The sequence below is a fragment of the Poecilia reticulata genome, chromosome 16 (genome assembly GCF_904066995.2).
Source record: "Poecilia reticulata chromosome 16, P_reticulata-male-v2, whole genome shotgun sequence".
Classification (NCBI taxonomy): Eukaryota; Metazoa; Chordata; class Actinopteri; order Cyprinodontiformes; family Poeciliidae; genus Poecilia; species Poecilia reticulata.
The window spans coordinates 22967949-22988927 of record NC_088845.1 but is presented as its reverse complement, the minus strand read 5'-3'; the positions used below and the strand labels follow the sequence as shown (position 1 = coordinate 22988927).

At 38.9% G+C, this 20979-nt stretch overlaps 1 protein-coding gene across 1 annotated transcript; it reads left to right on the top strand.

Annotated features, from left to right (window-relative positions):
- The first annotated feature begins 515 nt into the window (after window positions 1–515).
- irx4a (iroquois homeobox 4a) lies at window positions 516–8893 on the top strand. Its single transcript, XM_008432177.3, has 5 exons — window positions 516–2310; window positions 3143–3394; window positions 4184–4290; window positions 5831–6141; window positions 7098–8893. Exons 1-5 carry the CDS (start codon window positions 2266–2268, stop codon window positions 7820–7822), a joined length of 1440 nt encoding a protein of 479 aa, XP_008430399.1. The 5' UTR covers window positions 516–2265; the 3' UTR covers window positions 7823–8893.
- Window positions 8894–20979: the final 12086 nt, after the last annotated feature.

The window sequence follows — 20979 nt, the reverse complement described above, 5'->3', positions numbered from 1 at the left end:
TGAGTGAGTGAAAACAAAAATAAAAATAATTTTATTACTAAAAAAATTTCCCTAAATTATTTTAACACCAAAGAAGTTAAAGTTGGAAGTTATAAAGTCTGACTGGCATGATTTACTGAACAAAGTACATTTTTCTTTTCCAATTCTTTCGCTCCTTATTCTCCTTTTTTTTTCGTTTTTTTTTTTTACCCACCTTGGAAAGCAAGAAGAACAAGACTTTCAGCTTTCGTGGCCTTCAGCTTTGCTGTGCAACCCAAAGGTTATCGGTGACCCTCATCTGACCATTCCTCCTAAAACTTTTCGGAGCGCCCCCCCCCCGCAACCCCCCTGGGTAAAGTTGGAAAGCGAGACCCCCAAAGGAAAAGTTCTGCTTAGGACCACACAACCTTGTGCCGGTCCTGTTGCTTCTCTGCTGGGCGTGATGTTGAGGATAAATCGGGCCCCGCCTCCCACTTAATGCACTGTGTGTCACATTAACCCCAATGATTCCCCCCCCTCCCCCCAGTCTAAACGAATAAGACAAAATGAAGCTGCATTTGCGGTAGATGTGAGTGAGTGCACGCTTGAGCGCTTCCGACGGGTTGTTAAGGTGGCATTAGAGTTAATGCAAATTAAAAGGGCTGGCTGATCTCTTTTAACCCCCCTCTGTTCGCTGCTTTAATGCGGCCATTTGCTTGGAGGTACTCACCCCCTATAATTCAATTTGTCAAAATGAATGAAGGAACAGACAATTTATAAAATCCGCCCACCCCAAGGCTTTGAAAACGGCATTAAAAAAAAGAAGAAGCACAAAACAAAAGTTTCCAAGCCAAAGCGCAAGCCTTCCCTGTCCTTACAACCCCTTTATAGCCACTTTCATCTGTAAATGAAAGCGAGCAATTATTGTGAGGTGCCGGTATCATATTATTATGTTGGCCCCAGTCCCCCAGATAGTCATCAATCACTCTCAATCGACCTGTCACCGGCAGGCAGATATCCAGCTGGAGAGGAGGGTAAAGGGGAGGGAGGGGAGTGAGGAGGTAAAAAAAAAAAAAAAAAAAAGAGGAGAAGGAGGAGGAGTACATCATCATTAATTTGAGGAGTGACCCCCGGGGCTATCCACATGTCTCAGGACGGGATTCTCCAAGCAAGGGTGCGCGCAACAGAGGCGAGCTGGTTGCGAGCCTTGCAGTTTGGTGGCTTGTAAGTGTTTGGTTACTGTCCACTGACAGTTCTACAAGACCCGAACACTAAATGATAGATAGATAGATAGATAGATAGATAGATAGATAGATAGATAGATAGATAGATAGATAGATAGATAGATAGATAGATAGATAGATAGATAGATAGATAGATAGATAGATAGATAGATAGATAGATAGATAGATAGATAGATAGATAGATAGATAGATAGATAGATAGATAGATAGATAGATAGATAGATAGATAATTCACGTACTGCTTTCGTGACGTTACGCATTCCGTCTTGAATTGAATTTGCATTACTTCCTGCTTAATGTGATAATTTGAAATTAAAAATCAATTAGCTCCTTATGTAATTACCTCAGCGTGCAAGAACGATAAGAATACACTTGATTCGGCCTAATGCATTTAAACTGATACATATGTTTGCACAGTCAAGACACTGATTGGCCTAATTGATTGATTGGGAGTCCAAATTAATCTCAGTGCAATGACATATTTTTCCGTACATATCTCTCTCTTTTTTTTATTATCCCATTTTCTTCAGTTAAAGGGTGTTATTTATTTATTTGTTTATTTTTTTGTGTGTGTGTGTATTTTTTGTGTCGTCATTGTGAGACAGAAAATGCATATTAAAGTTACAGTCTGGTCATTTTCTGAGTGGGAAACTTCTGACGTCAGAGTCCTCTCCGTTTAAAACAACCTGCCTCAGCTGCTGACGTCCTTTATACTACTTTTTTATAAGGTAAAAATATGTACCCGACAAGAAAGTGATTATTTGGGGCATTTTAATTTATTTTTAACAGACTTTAAAAGGAGGGGAAAAAAAAAAAATCAGCATTTTTTTTTCATTTTTATTTTTTTAATTTTAGACTTTTTCCATAAAGGGTTGCTTTTTTCTTTCTTTTTTTTTTTTTTTTTTTTTACCCAAATTAAACATGCTGCTGTGCTTCGCCCTATAAGCATCCTAGGAGCCTGTGCTTGCCAATCAATTGGAACAGTGAAACAGAGCCACAGCCTGCGCAGGAGTGGAGACCTTCAGTCTCGCTTTATTTCTGGATACCGAGGGACCTCTCTACCATGTCATATCCACAATTTGGATATCCATACTCGTCTGCTCCACAAGTAAGTTCGCGTATTTCTTTTCTGCTTCTGTTGCATCTTTACAGTGGCGATCCTTGACTTTTCCCTCTTAACGTGACCGAGTCACTTATTGATTTAAACCCTGATCCCTTTTTGCGCACTTTTAGACAAGATTCGGCTATCGGGAAAGGTATCGCGTTGCAGCCAGTGATACCTGTGTCTTTCTAGTGGAGGAGGGAGAAAAAAAAGGAGTTAAAACGAGGGGGTAACCCGATTCCCTCGACCTCCCATTCACTGATTTCTGTAAGATAATAGCCCGTCTGTAACGTCAACCATATGTTTATCAGCGCTGGAACACGCATGCCAACTTGTTCGGCACACGCCACACCACAAGCCAGCTGCTGTTTGCCTTTGGCTCTGAGCCATAACAATCATTTTGCCATTACTTTTTTTTCTTTTTTTGTTTGTTTTGTTTTTGGTACTACGGAACGATGATAGAAAAAAAACAAAAAACATAATGTGTTTGTTTAAGCACGTGTTTAATCTGAATCAAGGCGAACATTTCTGCTCCTTCAGGGCACTTTTACGCGAACGTTTTCGCCCCCATTTCCTGTGTTGTGTTGCTTATTTTCTGATACGCATAAATTATGAGTTATGTGATCATTTCTAAAGGAGCAACATGCCCAAAAGGACGAAAAACACGTTTATTGTAAGAAAGCTGAAGCATGTAAAGCAGAGTTTTGTAATAAATAAATAATAATAATAATAATTAAAAAATCAGTTCTGACTAACTTCAATATCAGTTTTGTAAAAGAGTGTCCAGACATGACAAACATGTATTTGTGTTTGTTTGTTTTTTTTTGTTTCCTCGTAGTTCCTGATGACAACCAACTCTCTTACCACTTGCTGCGAGTCCACGGGTAGATCCATAGCGGACTCCGGGGTAGCGGCGTCTGGACAGACACCTGTCTACTGTCCCGTGTATGAGAGCCGGCTGCTGGCCACCGCGAGGCACGAACTGAGCTCCGCGGCCGCGCTGGGCGTGTACGGCAGCCCCTACACCGGCGGTCAGGGCTATGGAAATTATGTTACATACGGGACAGACGCGTCGGCTTTCTACTCGCTGGTAAACCTTTCTTCTGTTTCCCTCTTGGCATTGATTAATGAAGCCACGGGGTGCTGAGACTTAAATAAGGCTCTCTCTTCCTATCTTTAATGACCTGCATCCACAAATGTCACTAAGATTACCCTCTTAAGACTTTTCCTCCCAGTAATTAAAAACAGGCATGTTAATAACTTTGCAGGTCTCGCCAGTTTGTTTCTTCAGCGTTTTTTTTTTTTTAGGCAGAGAAAACAGATGAAAAAAAAAGAAGTTTAATTGTAAATCACACAAAGAACTGGAGATGTGAAAAGCTGAAAAATCTAAGTGTGATTTTATTTAAATTGTCAAAAAATTTTTTAAGTGAAGTAAAAATACAGATGCAGTGAATGGATCCAAAATATAAACAAATTTATTTAGATTGGGATTTTTCTTTTTTTTTGAGTAAGGAACTAAGAGCTTAAGTATTCTTGCAGGAATTAAAGAAAAGAGAGACAGGTTTTATGAAAAATAATGAACTGTTGTAAAGTAGAAAACTATCCTTTAAAGTGCTTTGCCTTTCTGTTTCGTTTGTCAGAAGGTGTTTCTAAAAGTTTACGTCGAAGCTGTTAAAAGAAAAACTTTTTTCAATTTGGATTTGAACCTTTATTATTCTTAATCATAATGCTGAATCGTATTTGTTTCTCTAGTTCTTTCCACCTGCATTCACTGGTCAGGGTCTTGATCTGTTGCTTTAAAGAAGCATAACGTCCTCAATCGTTTCAACCTTCTTACTGTTGAACTGAGATACTTATTGAATCACACGTATGTTCGCAGGGTACCTTTGATACTAAAGATGCTGCAGCTTCTGCGCATGCGGGAATCACACAAGCAACTGCTTACTACCCTTATGATCCTACCTTGGGACAGTACCAATATGACAGGTATGTCAATTGTTTTCCATTTTATTTAATTTTTTTAAGTTAGTATAGTGATGAGTGATACCCTGTTTCCATAGAGTGTGGTGCAGATTTTAAAAGGAGGAAGACCCACATGTCCTGTGACATTTATGTCAGGGCGACAATGAAAGAAAGATGACAAACTCCTGATTTTAATAATAATAATAATAAAAATAGATTGCAATTGAGGCTTAGAGAAAAGCCAACTCACCTCACTAAGAAGTGAGGGCGAGTGCTTAAGACACTAAATTAAAACGCAACTTCTCTTTGTTTTCTGATCAGAAATTTTACTGAAAAAAAAAAGAAAAAACTGTTCTCTTTGCATTTAAACCTGAAGACTTCTTACAGCTGTGAAGAGTGTGCCACCTTGAAAAGGTTTGACAAAAACTAGGATAACATGCAAACTGAAGTCATTCACTAGGTCGCTTTGAGAATTACCACTGAAGCTGAAGAAAGTGAAACATGAACAGAACTTCACGTTGCAGGCAGCCATTTTTAATATTGTGTGATGCTTGGTCAGAAAGGACCACTTAGTGCTACAGGGAGTTCTTCGAGTTCTGCAGAATTATTGCACCCGACTTTAGCAAAAATCTCGACATGCAGCTTCTTTGAATCATTCTTATTCAAAGGCGAGAGGCAAAAAAAAAAAGAAAAAAGAAAAAAAAACATCTGCATGAATCTTTACAGATCTACAAGCATGAAATAAAACCCATACAAATCAGTGTGTGGCACAGGGAGAGACAAGCAGGCCTACAGGAGTAGCACAATGTCTGCACCCGCCTTTTACCTGAGGGCTCATCATTACACTCAATAAAGCAATTTTTACAGTCTATTTTATCTGAGAGGGTACAACAAGGGCTAGGGGAAGGTGAACGCTTGCCCTCTTTTCCTGATTCCCTCAGCAGTGCTTGACCTGCACTAAGCCAGACGGAGCAATAAATGCCTCATAAAAAGGTTCCCATGAGGGGAGTTTTTACAGCTCGCTGCTGACTGAAAATCAACACCATGCATTTTAAATGGCGGTTCGCACGAGGTTTGCATTTGTGGATGAGGTGAAATTGGGAAAAGGTCCGTACGCTCCCCTAAGTGTGGCTTCAAGGGGAAATGCAGTGAAGGAAGTGGCGATCGAGTGAGGCAGCCATCAGATGGCAACGTTAATTTGAACAGTTGAGCCACACTTCAGTGCTGATGTTGTCAAGTAGGTTCTGTTGAAAGTGTTTGTTTCCCTTGTCTTTACATGTTTGGCGTAGAGGTGTGAAGTTCTAGTGATTGTAGCAGACTGATTTAAAAAAAAAAAATCAGATACTTTTACAATATTGGAAAGCTATCGTATGGAGAAAAATAATTGTGCATACATTACTCTGTTTACATTTTGGCTCTGTTTCCCTCCGTATCAAATGTGAGACAACAACATTCATCAGGATCAGCATTGGTCTTCTGAAGTCGTAGCGCCCAAATCCTGTAAAACTGAAGCCACATCCACTCCCCTTAATCCAAGTTTACTTTGTATTCCTCTTATTCGCAGATACGGTTCTATGGATGGTGGCACAAGGCGAAAGAACGCTACCCGCGAGACCACCAGCACCCTGAAGGCCTGGCTGCAAGAGCACAGGAAGAACCCGTACCCGACCAAGGGGGAGAAGATCATGCTGGCCATCATCACCAAGATGACCCTGACACAGGTCTCCACCTGGTTCGCCAATGCCCGCAGGAGGCTGAAGAAGGAGAACAAGATGACCTGGCCGCCCAGAAACAAGGGCTCAGAGGAGAAGAGATATGATGAGGATGAGGAGGGGTCTCAGGAGGGGCAGATAAAAAGCGAGAATACCGATGATGGTTAGTGTCAAGACGTCTTGCTGCTTGGCAGAGTGTAAAATAAAAAAATGGATGATTTAGGCAAAGCATGTGGAAATGCATTTCTTTTTAAACGTCAGCAGAAGTACCAATGAAGCTCAAATGATAAAGCTTTGTTATCTAAGCAGGAAGAAAAAGATCGGATGAAGCTTTTTGTCGTTTTTGCACAAGAGAATGTGATTTTTGTTGTTGATTCAGATTTATTTTGTTAAACTACACATTCAGTGTACCAAACATTACAATAACTTATATTCTTTCAAATGATTGCCACTTCACCAAGGTGCTTAGAATATATTCAAGGAAGTTGTAAAAAAAAAAAAAAAAAAAAAAAAACTGTTGTTCTTTTTCTTTATTGAGCAGGACAGCCTTAGCCGTTTAAAGAGGTCCCAACATAAGGACAATTATGTTTCTCAATTCAACTTCCACTAGAAGGGACATTTTTGTTCATAGTGATGGTGTTTTGCTTTGCTGAAACTCACTAAAAAAGTGTTACGGTAACACAGTAGACTAAGTTTCAGGGTTTTATCATCATTTATATTAATAAAGTTTTAAAAATAAAAACTCTGTGACACTTTTAATGCTCATTTCTAAAAGTTATGTCATTCAGAGAAATAAAAAAAAGTTGGCTAAAACTATTATTAGCATATAATAAGCAGTAGAGTTTTAATACATAGACTTGTGCAAGCAGTTTGTATACAGGGACACGTCTTGATACCATCTTGGTAAAGATTTTTATTTTTATTTTCTTTCGTTATATGCTTTTTAAGCTATTTTTAATTTATAGGCTCAGTGATTGTGGTAGTTTCGAATAATGATTCATGTGAAATCAAACATGCTCGGGCTCGTTGTTGTGCTCCTTTCCCGACGCAAATTTAACCCCCCCCCCCTTTTTTTTTTTTTTTTTTTTCAAATAACTCCTTTCCTCCCTTTCCTCGCAGACACCAGAAGTCGAGCTGATAAGGAACTCCAGCTGAGCGACCTGGACGATTTTGACACGCTGGAGTCTGAAAGCTCTGAGTGTGAGATGAAGCATCGGTACCACATGAACACGCACATGTCGACGACAAGCGACTGCTCCGCCGAGCACCTCATTAAGAACGCGTCTCTGAAGATCTCCGTTCCGGTGCCTCTCGGCGGGGAGCAGGACTTGGGTAAAACCTGCCTCAAAACGAGTCCGGAGGACTTCCAGCCGGACAGCATGCAGCAGCAGCAGCAGGCTAAGTCGTGCTACACTCAGCATCAGCAGCAGCAGCAGGGTCACCAATTATTAGACGGCAAGCCTCGAATCTGGTCTTTGGCACAGACAGCAACGTCCCTGAACCAGACTGAATATCCGTCCTGCATGCTGAGGTGCCAGGCGCCTCCCTCCTCACTCGCCCAGTCCCCCGCCGCCACTTCACCCGTGACCGTCTTGGACAACCGGCAGGACTCTCCGGTCACCACGCTGAGGAACTGGGTGGACGGGGTTTTCCACGACCCCCTGTTCAGGCACAGCACTTTGAGCCAGGCTCTGACCAACACGACCGTCTCCTGGACCACGAACACCAAAGGCAGCGTGCTGGAGGCGGAGAGGAGTGCGGCGGCCTTGCAGCAGCACCAAGACCCGCCCAAAGACAGTGCCATGAGTTTCCCAAAAACTATCAACAAACTTTTTTGCTCCTAACGCAACTGACTCACAGATAAAGACTTCTTTTGGGACTAAAAAAAAAAAGAAAAAAAAAAAAGAAAAACGAGGTGGATAAGCCTGTTAAGTCTCCACGATCCATTTATGTTTTATTATTTTTACCTGTATTCATAAACTGTTACAGACGTAAAACATCCGGATCAGTTGATTCATTTAAACCAACGCACGCACAGAATTAAATAATAATTAATAATAATAATAATAATAAAAAATGTATAAATAACAGTTTACAACTCGAAGGGGAAACAAAAAAGTAGACCTGCGATTATTATTTTTATTTATTTTTTCAAGATTTCTTTTACTATGAGCATGCAAATGTTATTAATTAAGCATAATTTAAGTCTCAGCGGATGAGAATCACTATTAAAAAAGAAGAAGCAAAAGAAAAAAGTCTCACATATGCACTGCTCTCTCTGAATAAGTGACTGAGAGCGTTTCGACTTTGTTCACTGAAAATAAAAGCAGTCGCTTTCTGAAGACGAGCTTGTCATGTCGGGTTAATGCTCAGAGTTGCTGTCCAGGGTGCTGAAGACGCTCTTTACTGTAGAAAACTACTTCTTCCAACTGCGGGTCGCTTAAAAATGACATTTTTACAAGCCATTCAATTTCTAATCATTCCAATTCAGACGCCTTTCTTTCACTTTTAAAGGAAAACATCAATTTCTATTTAATGACAGCTTGTAAATAAAGCAGCTCAAAGCACGAGACAGGCCAATGTCTGTATCTAAGACCTGCCTCATTAATTCCCTCTAAACAGCCTGTAATTGGGATGTTTGCAGTCATATTTCATGTCAAGCTATTGATTTCCTCCCTCACCTCTCTTCCCTCTCTGATAGGGAATATCAGCATATCATCCACCGCGGGGCTGTCAAAAGGGTAAGATATTCTAACAGCTTCAAACGGAAGAGGAAAGAGGAAGCCATTTGAAGAGATTCATTTTTGTTCAGGTTCTGCAGAGCCTGTATGGGGCCCCAAACACAATTTGATTTGATTTCTCCAACTACAACTGCTCGTGTGGGGCCGTGTGGACTGGGTCAGAGCTTAACTCCATTATTCCAAACAAAAAAAAAATATATATATATATATATATATATATATATATATATATATATATATATATATATATATATATATATATATATATATCAGAGTCGTGGTTTGTGTGTTTTGGTCGTTAGTGGGAGATCAGAAGCACGGTTTGCCAAGAGGCTCACCCAGGGCACCATTTGTGCAACAACGGCCACTGTCATACTTTGAGTTGAACACTTTGACCCCACTGACTTTCATATCAACATTTTAAACAACAGGAGCAAACAAAGAAGAAAAAAAAAACATTTGTTAACATGATTCATGCAACAATTTTAGCGCCTGTAATGCCATCCCTGTTGATTTTGGAGCCTTAAGCAGGTTTTTTTTTGCCATGGAGATGAGGTTCCACACTTCCGTTTTTCAAGAGGAAGGACCCCACAAAGAAAAACAAAGAAACAACAAACAAAAAAAAAAAGAATAAAATTAAAATAAAAACTGGGTGCTGACTCCCCTTCTGAGAAGTGTAAAAGGTTTTTTTTTTCTTCTTTTTTTATGTGAGAGGCTCTCACGTCGTCTAAAAGTGAAAAGGGCAAAGGAACTCAAATTAGTTGTTGTAGATAAAAGGGCAAAAAGAAAAGGAGTCAAGGGTACTTGACAGTAATGGCGAAAGTGGAGCTCTCGGGGGACTCTGTCTGTCCTGTGAGAGAAAGAGGAGGAGGGCTTTAGTGATGAATTTTAATAGGAAAAGAGCCAACAACTGAGATCTGCTTTTTTTTTTTTGAGTGAAATAAACATCTATACTTAAGAGCCTTTGTTAGAATTCTATTCTTTCTCTCTCTCTCTTCACTTAACCCTATTTGTCTTGCACATGAAGTCGCTCATGATGTGGAAATTAGCAAGGAATAAACAGACAGTCTCGGCTTCTAATAAATTTAGCATGAAGACCAGGCCTCGAAACCAAGCGGCCTTTCCAACCAGAGACAGAGAAATAAGGAAACACAAGAGGAGGGAGAGGAAGGGACAAATCCTGTGTGCTGAAAGGCAGGGCTGGTATAACCAAATCAGTCAGCCGTGGCAAATACGAACGCACAGAGGGAGCGTGATGGTAAATTAACAGGAGCTTTTTACATAGAGGCCAAATAAAACTGCAATCAGTGACGCGTTACTTTTCATTAAGCCGCTTTGACAGCAGCATATTCCGCCACTCCGACACAGGGAGCAGGGGGCCCAGGTTGGAAATAAACTGCTCTCGAACCGAGAGTCATAAGATAATTCCTTAAGCTCCATTAACAACTCTTAGCCGCAGGAAATGGGCTCCCCCTGAAAACATCTCCAAATCTAAAAGCTTTATCGACCTGGCAAACCTCAGCTGATGGCTTCTTTTTTTTTTTTTTTTTCTTTTCCTAACCCCCCATTTCTCCTCCACCCCCACTATCCACCCCATCTTACCTCTCACTCTCTACACCCTCACCCCCTCCCTTTTTTCTTTTTTTTTCTTTTTTCAACTTAAGGGACAGAAACGTCCAGCTGAGGTAATAGACTTTGACACAACACATTAAATGGGAAATGAGAAAAGGGAGAGGAAAGGGCACTCTTAAACGCCTTTTAAACGTTACCAATTAGAGGTTTTAAACTTGAATAAGATGTAGGCCTTTGGCACATGCCAGTGTGATGGGACATTTAGCTGATGGGCCAGGTCAACTTGGTAAAACCAACACCTATCTGAGCACATCATTCCTCCTGCAACGGGAGAATCATATGATTGTAAACTTGAAAAAACAAAACAAAACATGGATGCTTGCCATTTTAAAAACTTAACACCACAAAAGCAACACAACCTGTTTCTAATATTTCTTAAACAATCTTTCCAGCAAACATTTTTGGGTCGTTCATTGAAAGCCCACAAATGACCAAAGATGCCAAACGATCACCAGTGTGGCGTTTTGCCCCAGAGGGAAAGGCAGCCTGGGTCAGGTTAATACCTCTGTGACCCTGAGCCATAAATATATTTACACATCATTACACATCAACAGACACACACTTGAACTCTCTCTGCCTCCCGTGCGCACACGCAGGCAGAGAGTAGCCGCCCCGTAAAATGCGATGTCACAGTTGCATGCATGAGGCCCTAATTGAATATTTAATCTATCCGGCTAACATTAATATAGTGAGAATAGCGCTAATGTGATCAAGCCTTAAATGAAATGGTGTAAAGCATGATCACACACAAAAGGCAGTGTGTAAAAATTGCACACCAAGACAAGCAGACACACACACACACACAAAAAATTAATGTTCTCATAGCCCCTTTTAGAATCAACGGCATGAATGCTTTTCCCAATAAAAATGAAGAGGATTCATCTTTTAGCATGTCCTGGTAAGTATTTGCACCACTTGAACTTTCTACAACGTTGTTACATTACAATAACACTAAACTTAATTTCATTTTATTTGGATTCTACGTAATCGATCAATGAAAAATGCAGCATATAACTGGTAAGTCTGCGGGAAATAATACATAACGTTTACATTATTTTTACATATAAATGTCTGAACATACTATTTATCACCCTATTGCTCTGATGTCCCTAAATGAGATTTACTGCTATCACCTGCCTTCAGACATCACAGTATTCATAAACATTGACCACATTTATATAATTTGAATGTGAATATCAACACTGCCGTGCTGCCCAGGCCTCAGAAGTTAATTAAAAGAATATTATCGAACAAACAGCGTCATGAGGGCAGGGTTTGGAAAGGCAGAATTAGAGTATTAGCATTCTTTGTACAGCTTACAAGGTGGGATTTAACCCATTGTTTTAAAATTGAAAGAATTTGGCACAACTTCAGCCAAGATGTCCTTGGTAACTTTTAGCTTATAGTTTAACTAAAAGTATTTGCAAAAGTCTCTGATTTTTGATGTGCCACATTGAGAGAAACAGAAAACAGAAAACTCCACCTGAAATTGCTGCAAAAGCGCTTCTACAAAATATTTACTCAAGGTTGGCTGAGTAGATCTGCATGCCAAACTTTTGAGATTTATTTTATAAAAAAATGTTCAAAGCTATGTATCCTTTGCCTTACAATCATGCATTTTTGTGACCGTCCATCAGAAAATGTCAATAAAATTCATAAAATGTTGTGGTGAAGTTATTGATCATTAACTACTGTTGCAAAGCAGCTACAACAGACAGGACTTGATTTCATAAAAATGTAATCATATAACACCAAGATCCGGTTATTTCTGAAATTAAATAAAAAACTCTTAGCCTAGGGAGGACGAGTGTGTTGTTTCGGGTTGTTTGTGCTTGAAATCACTCACCATTCCCACGACATTCGGCTTTGTGGTGAACAGCAGATTTAGCCGCTGTCGTCGTTCTGCCGCCACACTGAGGTGTGGACATTTTATCCCACTGCTTTAAGATCTGAAGTGCCTCCTGTTATCCTTCCTCCACTGTTTGGAGATAGCGTCTGTGTGCTGGTGTGGACTGGTGGTTGTGTGTGATAGCTTGCATTTCGTGGACAGAGCCCTGCTGCCAAAAGAACATGTCCAGGATGCACCTTCAGCCCCTTGCGACTGGCCTTTATCAGCCCCCTGCTGCCATCACCTCCCTGCAGTCTTTCGGCAGGTCAAGAAGTGTCAGTCTGAGGTGCAGTTGCTTTTCATCATCCCCGTCATCTTAAGCTGATCAGAAGAAAAAAAAAAAAAACCTTGATCCTTTTTCCAAATTCTGAATCACAAATGTTGAGAGTAAAAAAATAAAAAATAAATACAACAACAAAAGAAAAAAAACCCAATGATTTGTAAATGCATTGCTTTTTGCTATTATTTATAGGCAGACTTGGTTATCTTAATGTGCTCACCAATAGTTCAAGCTCCCTAAATAAAGTCTGGCATTGCAATCTGCAGCTGTTTTTGAGCTCGTTGGAAGGGTCAAGAGGATGTAATCACAGGTCATGATGACACATTTCAACTTTGACACTTGGTTAAGCCCCTCACCAGATAACTTAGGCAGCTCAATCCCCCCAACTGTCTGTTTAAAATTAGCCTAAACCTTTTATTTTTTTTCTTCTTCTTCTTTTTTTTTTAATTTTCAGCCTAGTTTAGGAAAACAAATATTTTCCACGGTCATGAACATGTATGTAAATAATTGGAAGTTTACTGAAGGTTTAAGAATATGTTTGAAAGAATTTTGTAAAACTATTTGAGCTCTTGCTGAATGATAGACAACATCATACCTTTGCTCTCGCTGTCCTTTTTACAGGGAAATGGCGGATTCTGTTAAATAAAAAGAAAGTTTGTAAAACTGAACCTGGGTGTTGTCATATAACCTCAAAAAGAATCAACAGAAGAAAGTAAGTCGGGTATTTTTTTTCCCCCTCTCCGCAGAAACACTAAAGCCATGTAAAAGTAATTGCTAAAGGTCAAAAGAGACTGTGTTTTACCAAGACATTTGTGTTTATCATTCAGCACAGATCAATACAGTACTGTTGTTTTAAAGAACAAAAGCCAGGGAGACTTAACACTGACCTTTGTTTCCATTTTCCATTGTGTTTAGGAGGTTCAACGAATCATACAAATAAGGCCCTCAGGTTTGTTGGGGAATAAAAAAAAAAACAATTTTCAAAGTTTGAAGTGAATGTTTAACCCTGTAAATACTGGCATTTACTTCTTTTTTTGTAAGACTAAACTTACATTTGAACATAAATAAACATAATGACATCAATTCAATTTTTAGAACATATATGTTTAGCTGTTTTTCAGTCAATATAAACTCTATGTGTACATCTAATGAAAAGTTAAAATGTTTCAATGTTTCTGTGTATCAAAGTTCAGGCTCATTTCATTTTGTTTGAAGTGTAGATGTATTTAATCTTGATTTTTTTATATATATAATTAAGTTTTAGCTGAACAATAACCTTAAGCATAAAAAAGTGTAAACATCCTTGTTAAAATAACAAATTGTATAAACCATTCACTATTAACATTGTGCTGTTGCATTTTCCTAAAACATACACCTTATCAGTTTTATTTGACAACACCCATGCAGTACTTTATAGACCCTCTATGTGTAAAAATATAAATCTCACATCCATCTTGCATGCATAAGCGCATTAAATACATATCTTATTTGTCACTGGTTTCTCAGCTTTTGTTGTTTTTTTCCCCCTCTTTTTGTGCAGGTGTAGAAGCAGATTCCAAATATCTATTTCTTACATCCTCTCTCTTCCTTTTGTTTTATTCTTAAATCCTTTCTGGTTCTTAAGAAACTCTGAAAAAGGTCGTCTCAGTTAATACTTATGACGGATCTGGATGTCAAACCGGACCTGCTGCGCATATCAGTGACAACAATCTGTACGGCATTAAAAGGTGTTAATTCACATTCAGCTTTCTTTGTTGGATTTAACCACAGACCTTGAATTTTAAAACATTTGCAGACCATTTCCAGTGGTTTGCAGCAAAGAAAATGAAAGCAGAAAGACTCCAAAATAGCACCTCTAACAAGTCCCGCTGAGAGAGAGACAGAGAGAAAGAGACACCTTTGCAGGCCCACTGCTCCTGGGCTACAACATGTTGTGTGACGACTCAGTAACTCCAACAGGTCCACTTTAGACTATTTGGAGAGTTTTGAAAGACAGCCCGGCCAACTGTGAGTGTGTGGTCTGACTCGCTGTATGATTCTCCGCCTGCCATGCGTCTCAATCAAGCCAAACGTTTGCTTCCTAGCTGCTCTGTCTTTACTTCGCCCCTCTTTTCTCTCTCTCTCTCTTTCTTTTTCTATCTTTTCTTCTCCCGCCAAGCTCTGCTTCGGAGCAAGAAGTGGGACTTTACATTCTCGAATCAAATTATGATGAGTCAGCCAAGCGATGTGTTTTCCGTCTTTCTCCGAAATAACAACCTGAATCTGTACTTTCTCCTGACAATCCAGAGGGAGAAGAGCAAGACAGCGTCTTTGTTCACAAGCTTGTAACTGTGCTGGGCCGGTTGCGACCGAGTTTATAAGATCCACTGGCTGCAGGGTTAACTGGGATTTCACAGTGGTCAAGCCTCTTAGTTTGCCTTTCAGCAAAGCATTTTACAAGATTTCCCAATTTCTGCTTTTGTGACCTACTTGACAGGTGATATTTTCTAACTTTAAATTCACTCCTACCCAACAATGCAGGTATATCTACCTCAAATAAAAGTTTTCTATGTGAAGAACTGCTGACTTCTGCAAACACTGAAGTAGAACGAATATGATTCATGCTGTATTGCTATTAGTATTACCATTATTATTATTATTATTATTATTATTATTATTTTTATTATTTACATATAGTTTATAGAAAAAATGTGACAATCAGATGTTTTAGACCCCTAAACTCCAACTGCATCAAATTTGGACTTAACTGTTAGATGTTCAAATCAGCTAGTTATACGGTTTCGAAGAAATCTTTGTAAAAGATTAACAAGACGTCATTGGAGACACCAAACAGTTGAAGTCTCCTGATGTGATGAAGGTGCTGGTGAATCTGTGAGCAGACGTTTGCCACATTTGTTTTCCAACTGAAGTTACTCCAAGATACATTTGTATGAATCCGTCAAACCAAAACACTTGCTGTATTGTATACCTGCATAAAATAGAGCAGGCCGTCAGCAAGCTAAGAACTACAGTGTCATCTGAAAAATATAACCACATATTAGCCAAACTCAAAACTATTACTATTACTATTTAATCAAAAAGGGATTCACATTCACGTGGAATGTGAATCCCTTTTTAATAAGTGATTAATAAAGGATTATTAATTAATAATTAATAAGTGCTTGAGACAAAGATGTGGTCGATCAAGATGATGACACTACAGAGGTTAGAGTCATAAACACATGAGTTTTATTAGTGTGACTGTGAATATCATGGACATTTTATAAAGACAGACAGTTCTGAAGTTGTAGGATTCAAATAATTTTCAACACTGGAGACAAAGAAGTACAAAAAGATGTGCTTTGTTTTCAAACAACTTTGTAAGAACTTCAAACTTTTAGAACTTCCAGGCAAGTAATTCATCTGAAAGAAAAAAAAAAAATGAGCCAAGGTGTTTTTTTCAGACATCAGAAGACAGTTTTCTCTCCTCCCCTCTGGTCAATGGTGCTGAGGTCCGTCCCTGCATAAGCAGTGTGCAGGACTAGTACAGTGGCTGCGGCTGACTGATCTCCCGGCTCATTAAGGCACTGGCGAGCCCATTTGGCCCGGTCCTGTAATGGGAGCCTGTACTGTGTCAGAAACACTTATTTGCTCCACAGCCATCACAGGACATTAACATTCACGACGGCCTATCACACGAGAGGAGGTGAGAGGGGGTCATTGGGGCGTCTCAGAGGGCTTACTCACCACCCCTAGCCCATTTGCGTGTGCGCGCACACACACACATGCACCGACACACACACATACACCTACACACACAGTAGACTTCCATTTCTTATGTAAACATAAAGACAAATAGAAGATTCTCTAAACATTGATCTCAGTCTGAAACTCCTAAGCTCCTGCACGTTCCCTGCATACATACGGACTGCTTTTGTTCATGCATCTGAAAAAGCGTGCCATGATATAGTTTCAATTTCCTAACACACTTTTTTGTTGATTGCATGCACACACACTCGCAAACCCTGCGATCTCTTACACACTCAAGGAAACATGCAATCAGCCCTCTAAGTAAAGGTCACATTTGCAATGCAGGTGACTCGAGCAGAAGGCACAAGGTAATTGGCTGACGGGACGGGGAGTGCTAATACCTTGTCTCCAAAAGATTATGTGATGGATGAGAATAGCTTGGCATTGGGGTAATTAGATGTGTTTTGAGAAGACGAGACTGGGCCAAGCCCTTCTCTTATAGTGAGTGGAAGTAAATTGGTAAAATGGAAGAAAGTCACTGAAGGGGAGGCATCTTAAGAACTTGGGGTCACATAAGGCCTTACTTCAAATTTCTAGATCAGTAGAAGGCGAACACTGAAATCAAAACGAACACCAGCTTAAAGCTGAATTCTACTAAAACGTCAATATTATGGATTGTTGGGAAACTAGAAAGCAGATAAACAGAGGTAGTGTATATCTAGTACTATTTCTTGCTACAATAAAATGTGATTACTGTTAGAATTCTACAATCAGATTAAAAATATATATAATTTGCATTCCAGTGAGGCTCATTTGTCAGATTTAAAGTGCATTTTGAATTTAATTAAATGTCAATTAAGTTTATTTACATTCCACCAATTCACATTAAATCACATCTTGATTCACTTAACAAACAAGTCATTTAAATTCAAACAGACAAAATTTCCAAGTAATCCTAGAAGTGATGGACACAGCGAGCTAAAAAGTTAGTTATGCTTTCCCCAAAAACAATAATCAACATTACACCAATAAGATATGGGCAGAAGCTAATGCTAACTTGTTAGCTTCTATTCCAATTGTATCAAATGCCAATTTCTTTTTGACATAATTTACATAGTCTATGATACTCTTAGATATTGTACGTATGTTTGTCTTGTTCTTTAATGTTCATGTTTGTGTTCCTATATGTCTGTTTCAAATAAAGTTATTGGGTAAAAAAAAAGAGATATGCAATAAGAGGAAACGGAACTGCTGTGCAAACTCTCTTCACCCACTTCAAAATAAGAGCATGAATGTTAACGTTTGACTACTTGAATTAACAGTTTAGAACCAAAAACGTCAACACAGATGTTAAACTTTATTCAGCTGAATTTTATTTTACAAAATAATAAACTTTCAGTTGGAAATTTAATTTCCAGAATTTATCTGGAATAGCTTACTTAGGGGAAACTATATGCGCTAAATGTTTTTAAAGTTAGCAAAGCGCTAAACAACAACATGAACAAACAACAACAACAAAATAACTCCACTCTTGAAGAGAAATGAGCACACTACTGGATCTTAGTTACCAAACAATGCATTCAATTTTGTTCATTATTCAAATTAGAGTAAAGTTTGTGTGTGTAGAGACACCTGGTCGACGCAGTCTGCTGTCTCATCCAGCAGGAATGCATCAAATATGCTGGGTTTCCATGTTACTTGCAGCATTCCCTCCTCCTGGACGAGCATGTAGCGACAGTAGACAATTGCTTGCGTTGTGTTGTTGACTTTAAAGCAATCCCTCTTAAAGCATACAACCCATATAGAGGCACTAATCCTCGACAGCCTTCAGAATTTGAGTCCCATCCCATTGACTTTTGCTGCTTATCTTCCCCCTCTCTCACAACCGGCTTTACAGTCTGACCAGTGTCAAATAAAGGCTACGAGCCAGGAAAAAAGACTTTAAAAAAACAACTATAAAGTTAAAATAAGAAAGAGAACATTGATTTGTTGGCAGCAATATCTTAGCCGATGCCTCCCTCCAGGAGGGGACCACAGTCAAACAGAGCACCAGATGTAGCTTCTATGGAGAGGAAAAAAATAATGAGAGAACATAAAGTTAACAGTTGAAATAACAGCAAATGTTGCAACCTGGAGAGCAGCAGAAGAATAAAGCATCAGAGTGAGGAAAAGTGGTTAGTTTGTCCTCCAGCAGCCTACGCCTATAACTTCATAACTACGGAAATCGCTCCTAAACTCTTAAAATGAGGCACGAGAGAGACAGAGCAACGGGAAACCATTTTCCAGGCGGTACTGCCCACTCCGAGTCGGGCTGTAGAAAGTTTAAGCAGGTTTTAAATGTACTACTCATTAAGCCGACACTTCAGAAGTAACAATCTTTTTTTTCATAGTCTCATGTAATATTCTACTTTTAGATGTCATATTTTCAGCGACTGCAAAAAGAAAATCCTTAAAATAAATAAAAGCTTGTATTTCATGAAAGTTCAGTAATATGCTAATTTATTGTATGCATCTGCAAATGGTGCAAGCAAAAAAAAAAAAAAAGCTGTCACGTAATCACTATAGAGATTAAAATTCACCATACATTACGGCTGTTAAATGTGATTTTTTTTCTCTCGGTGGATGATCATACAAAAAAATAACTTTTTTGAAAGTTGGAATTAAGTGGCAAAGTTTGGATTTATAATGAATTTTCTGTTTCATGCAAAGCTAAAATAGATGCTAAAATGTTTTGATAAGGAATCAAGACTTATGTTGATGTGAAATTCCATGTTACATACTATATATTCCTTTTCCATAGCTAAATTGTACTTTTATTTATCTATACCTTGCATGTAACAAATTCAATAATAAAAAATTTAAGAGAAAGAAGTGATAACAACTAAACCTGATTGTTCTGTAAAAAAAAGATATGAATTGCACAATGCAAGACTTCTACAGAAAATGACTTGTATTGTCATTTAAATTTACCATATAAACTAAAAAAAAAAGATGAAAAATGTAGGACACATTGAAGAAGCAGACACGAGAAAAGAGAGTGAAGATGGGTGCAAAGCACTCTAATTGAAGTGGGCCAGTTGCAGTGGGGTGAAACCCTTTAAGACACATGCATTATTTACATAGTGTATGTGCGTTTGCGCGCGCGTGCGTGTGTGTGTGTGTGTAGATTCTGTGTGACACCCCGTCTGCATTGCACCTCCTTTGGAGAATGAATATATGCTATCATGGGGCATTCATGTGGAAACAAAGACTCTGCAGTTCTCCATATAGTGTGCTCAAAATGGAAATATTGTCACCAACGCATTACTTAACTGCCACTGTCAAGAAAGAAATCTCAAGTGTCCTTCCAATATAAATCTAGTTTGCAATGGATGAAAGGCGAACTTAGTGGTTGAATCACTACTCCAACATAGCATAAAAATCAACTAAAGGTAGAATCTAGTCAACATGGAATATGATCAGTTTACTTCAAAATGTACATCTAGTATTTTAGCTAACTGTGTGGAAGTGGGCACATGCATGCCTTCAATAGAGATGGGAAATCCTATGTAAATATGTAGAGGATATGTTTTTCTTCTTGCAAAAACTAGGATTGTTGAACAGGTATAAAAACTGATTTTATGTTGCAACTTTTATGTTACTCAGTCACTGATTCATGTAAATTCAACTTTGGCTTTAGTCAGAAATCTTCAGTCCAATCCAATAAATCAGGATATACATTTAGATGCCAGAAATTAAGATTTGAGACTTGAGCAGCAGGGTGAGAACAGTAGATGCTTTATTGAACAACCGTTTTCTGCAGAGTCACAAGAGCATGTCCATTGTCCATGCTCAGTTCACTAGCAAATTAAGAGCAGCACCTGATGTCGCTTTAAAAACATGTTCTTACCCCAAACCACAACTATAATCCTTACTACACTGAACTAATTGTAATACTTGAAAAATAGCTGCAGTTGGATATTATACTTTTATGTCTCTCTCTCTCTCTCTTTTTGTCTCTCTCTCATAAACAAGTTGGGAAATCCCAGCTGACAGTGACATGGTCAATTCACAAATGAATTTTGCAGCAACACTTCAAACTCAATGCTTTTTGACATCATGAAAAAATAAATAAATAAAAGTCAGGAAAGACAAAATGGTTCACAGATCTGGTTCATCATTGCCTACAGCTTTCCGGTGTCTGAAGGCGCCATGCTCATCAGTTCAATACGCACAATTTAAAATAGAAAGGGAATGTCCAGCCGTCACACTTTTCAGGAAGTCGACCCTATCTGTGTTTCAGTGAAAAAAAATGCTTTAGTGCAAAATATATTCCCAGAACAAAAAGAAAGACACCTTCGTGAAGATCCTGAATGAAGTTGGTAAGATTGTTAATATTATTAACCTTAGTGAAACAAGCCTTGTGCTGAAGGCTACTCAACAAGGAAGAAACCATTACTCCAAAATCATGATTACAAAAGCCAGATTACAGGTAGCAGGCGCACAGTGGGATTTCTTGAGACAACTATTGGCACTAAAATTTAAGCGTTTGGCCATCACCTCGACTATTACATTAGGAGGAAAAATGGGGAACCTGCAGGTTTGCAAGACTCAGAACTCCATCCCACCTGGGAAGTATGGGGAGTAGGAACATTGTGTTGTGTGGGGGATTTTCTGCAGGATGGACTGGTCAACTTCACAAAATGGCACAACGAGGAAAACACAGTATGTGGAAGAAAAAGAAGAGAAAAT

Bases quoted from the DNA above. Each gene is read 5' to 3' on its own strand.
- irx4a (XM_008432177.3), top strand. From the start codon at position 2,266: ATGTCATATCCACAATTTGGATATCCATACTCGTCTGCTCCACAA. The intron at 4,291-5,830 runs GTATGTCAATTG...TCTTATTCGCAG, and splicing joins GGACAGTACCAATATGACAG to ATACGGTTCTATGGATGGTG. The intron at 6,142-7,097 runs GTTAGTGTCAAG...CTTTCCTCGCAG, and splicing joins AAGCGAGAATACCGATGATG to ACACCAGAAGTCGAGCTGAT.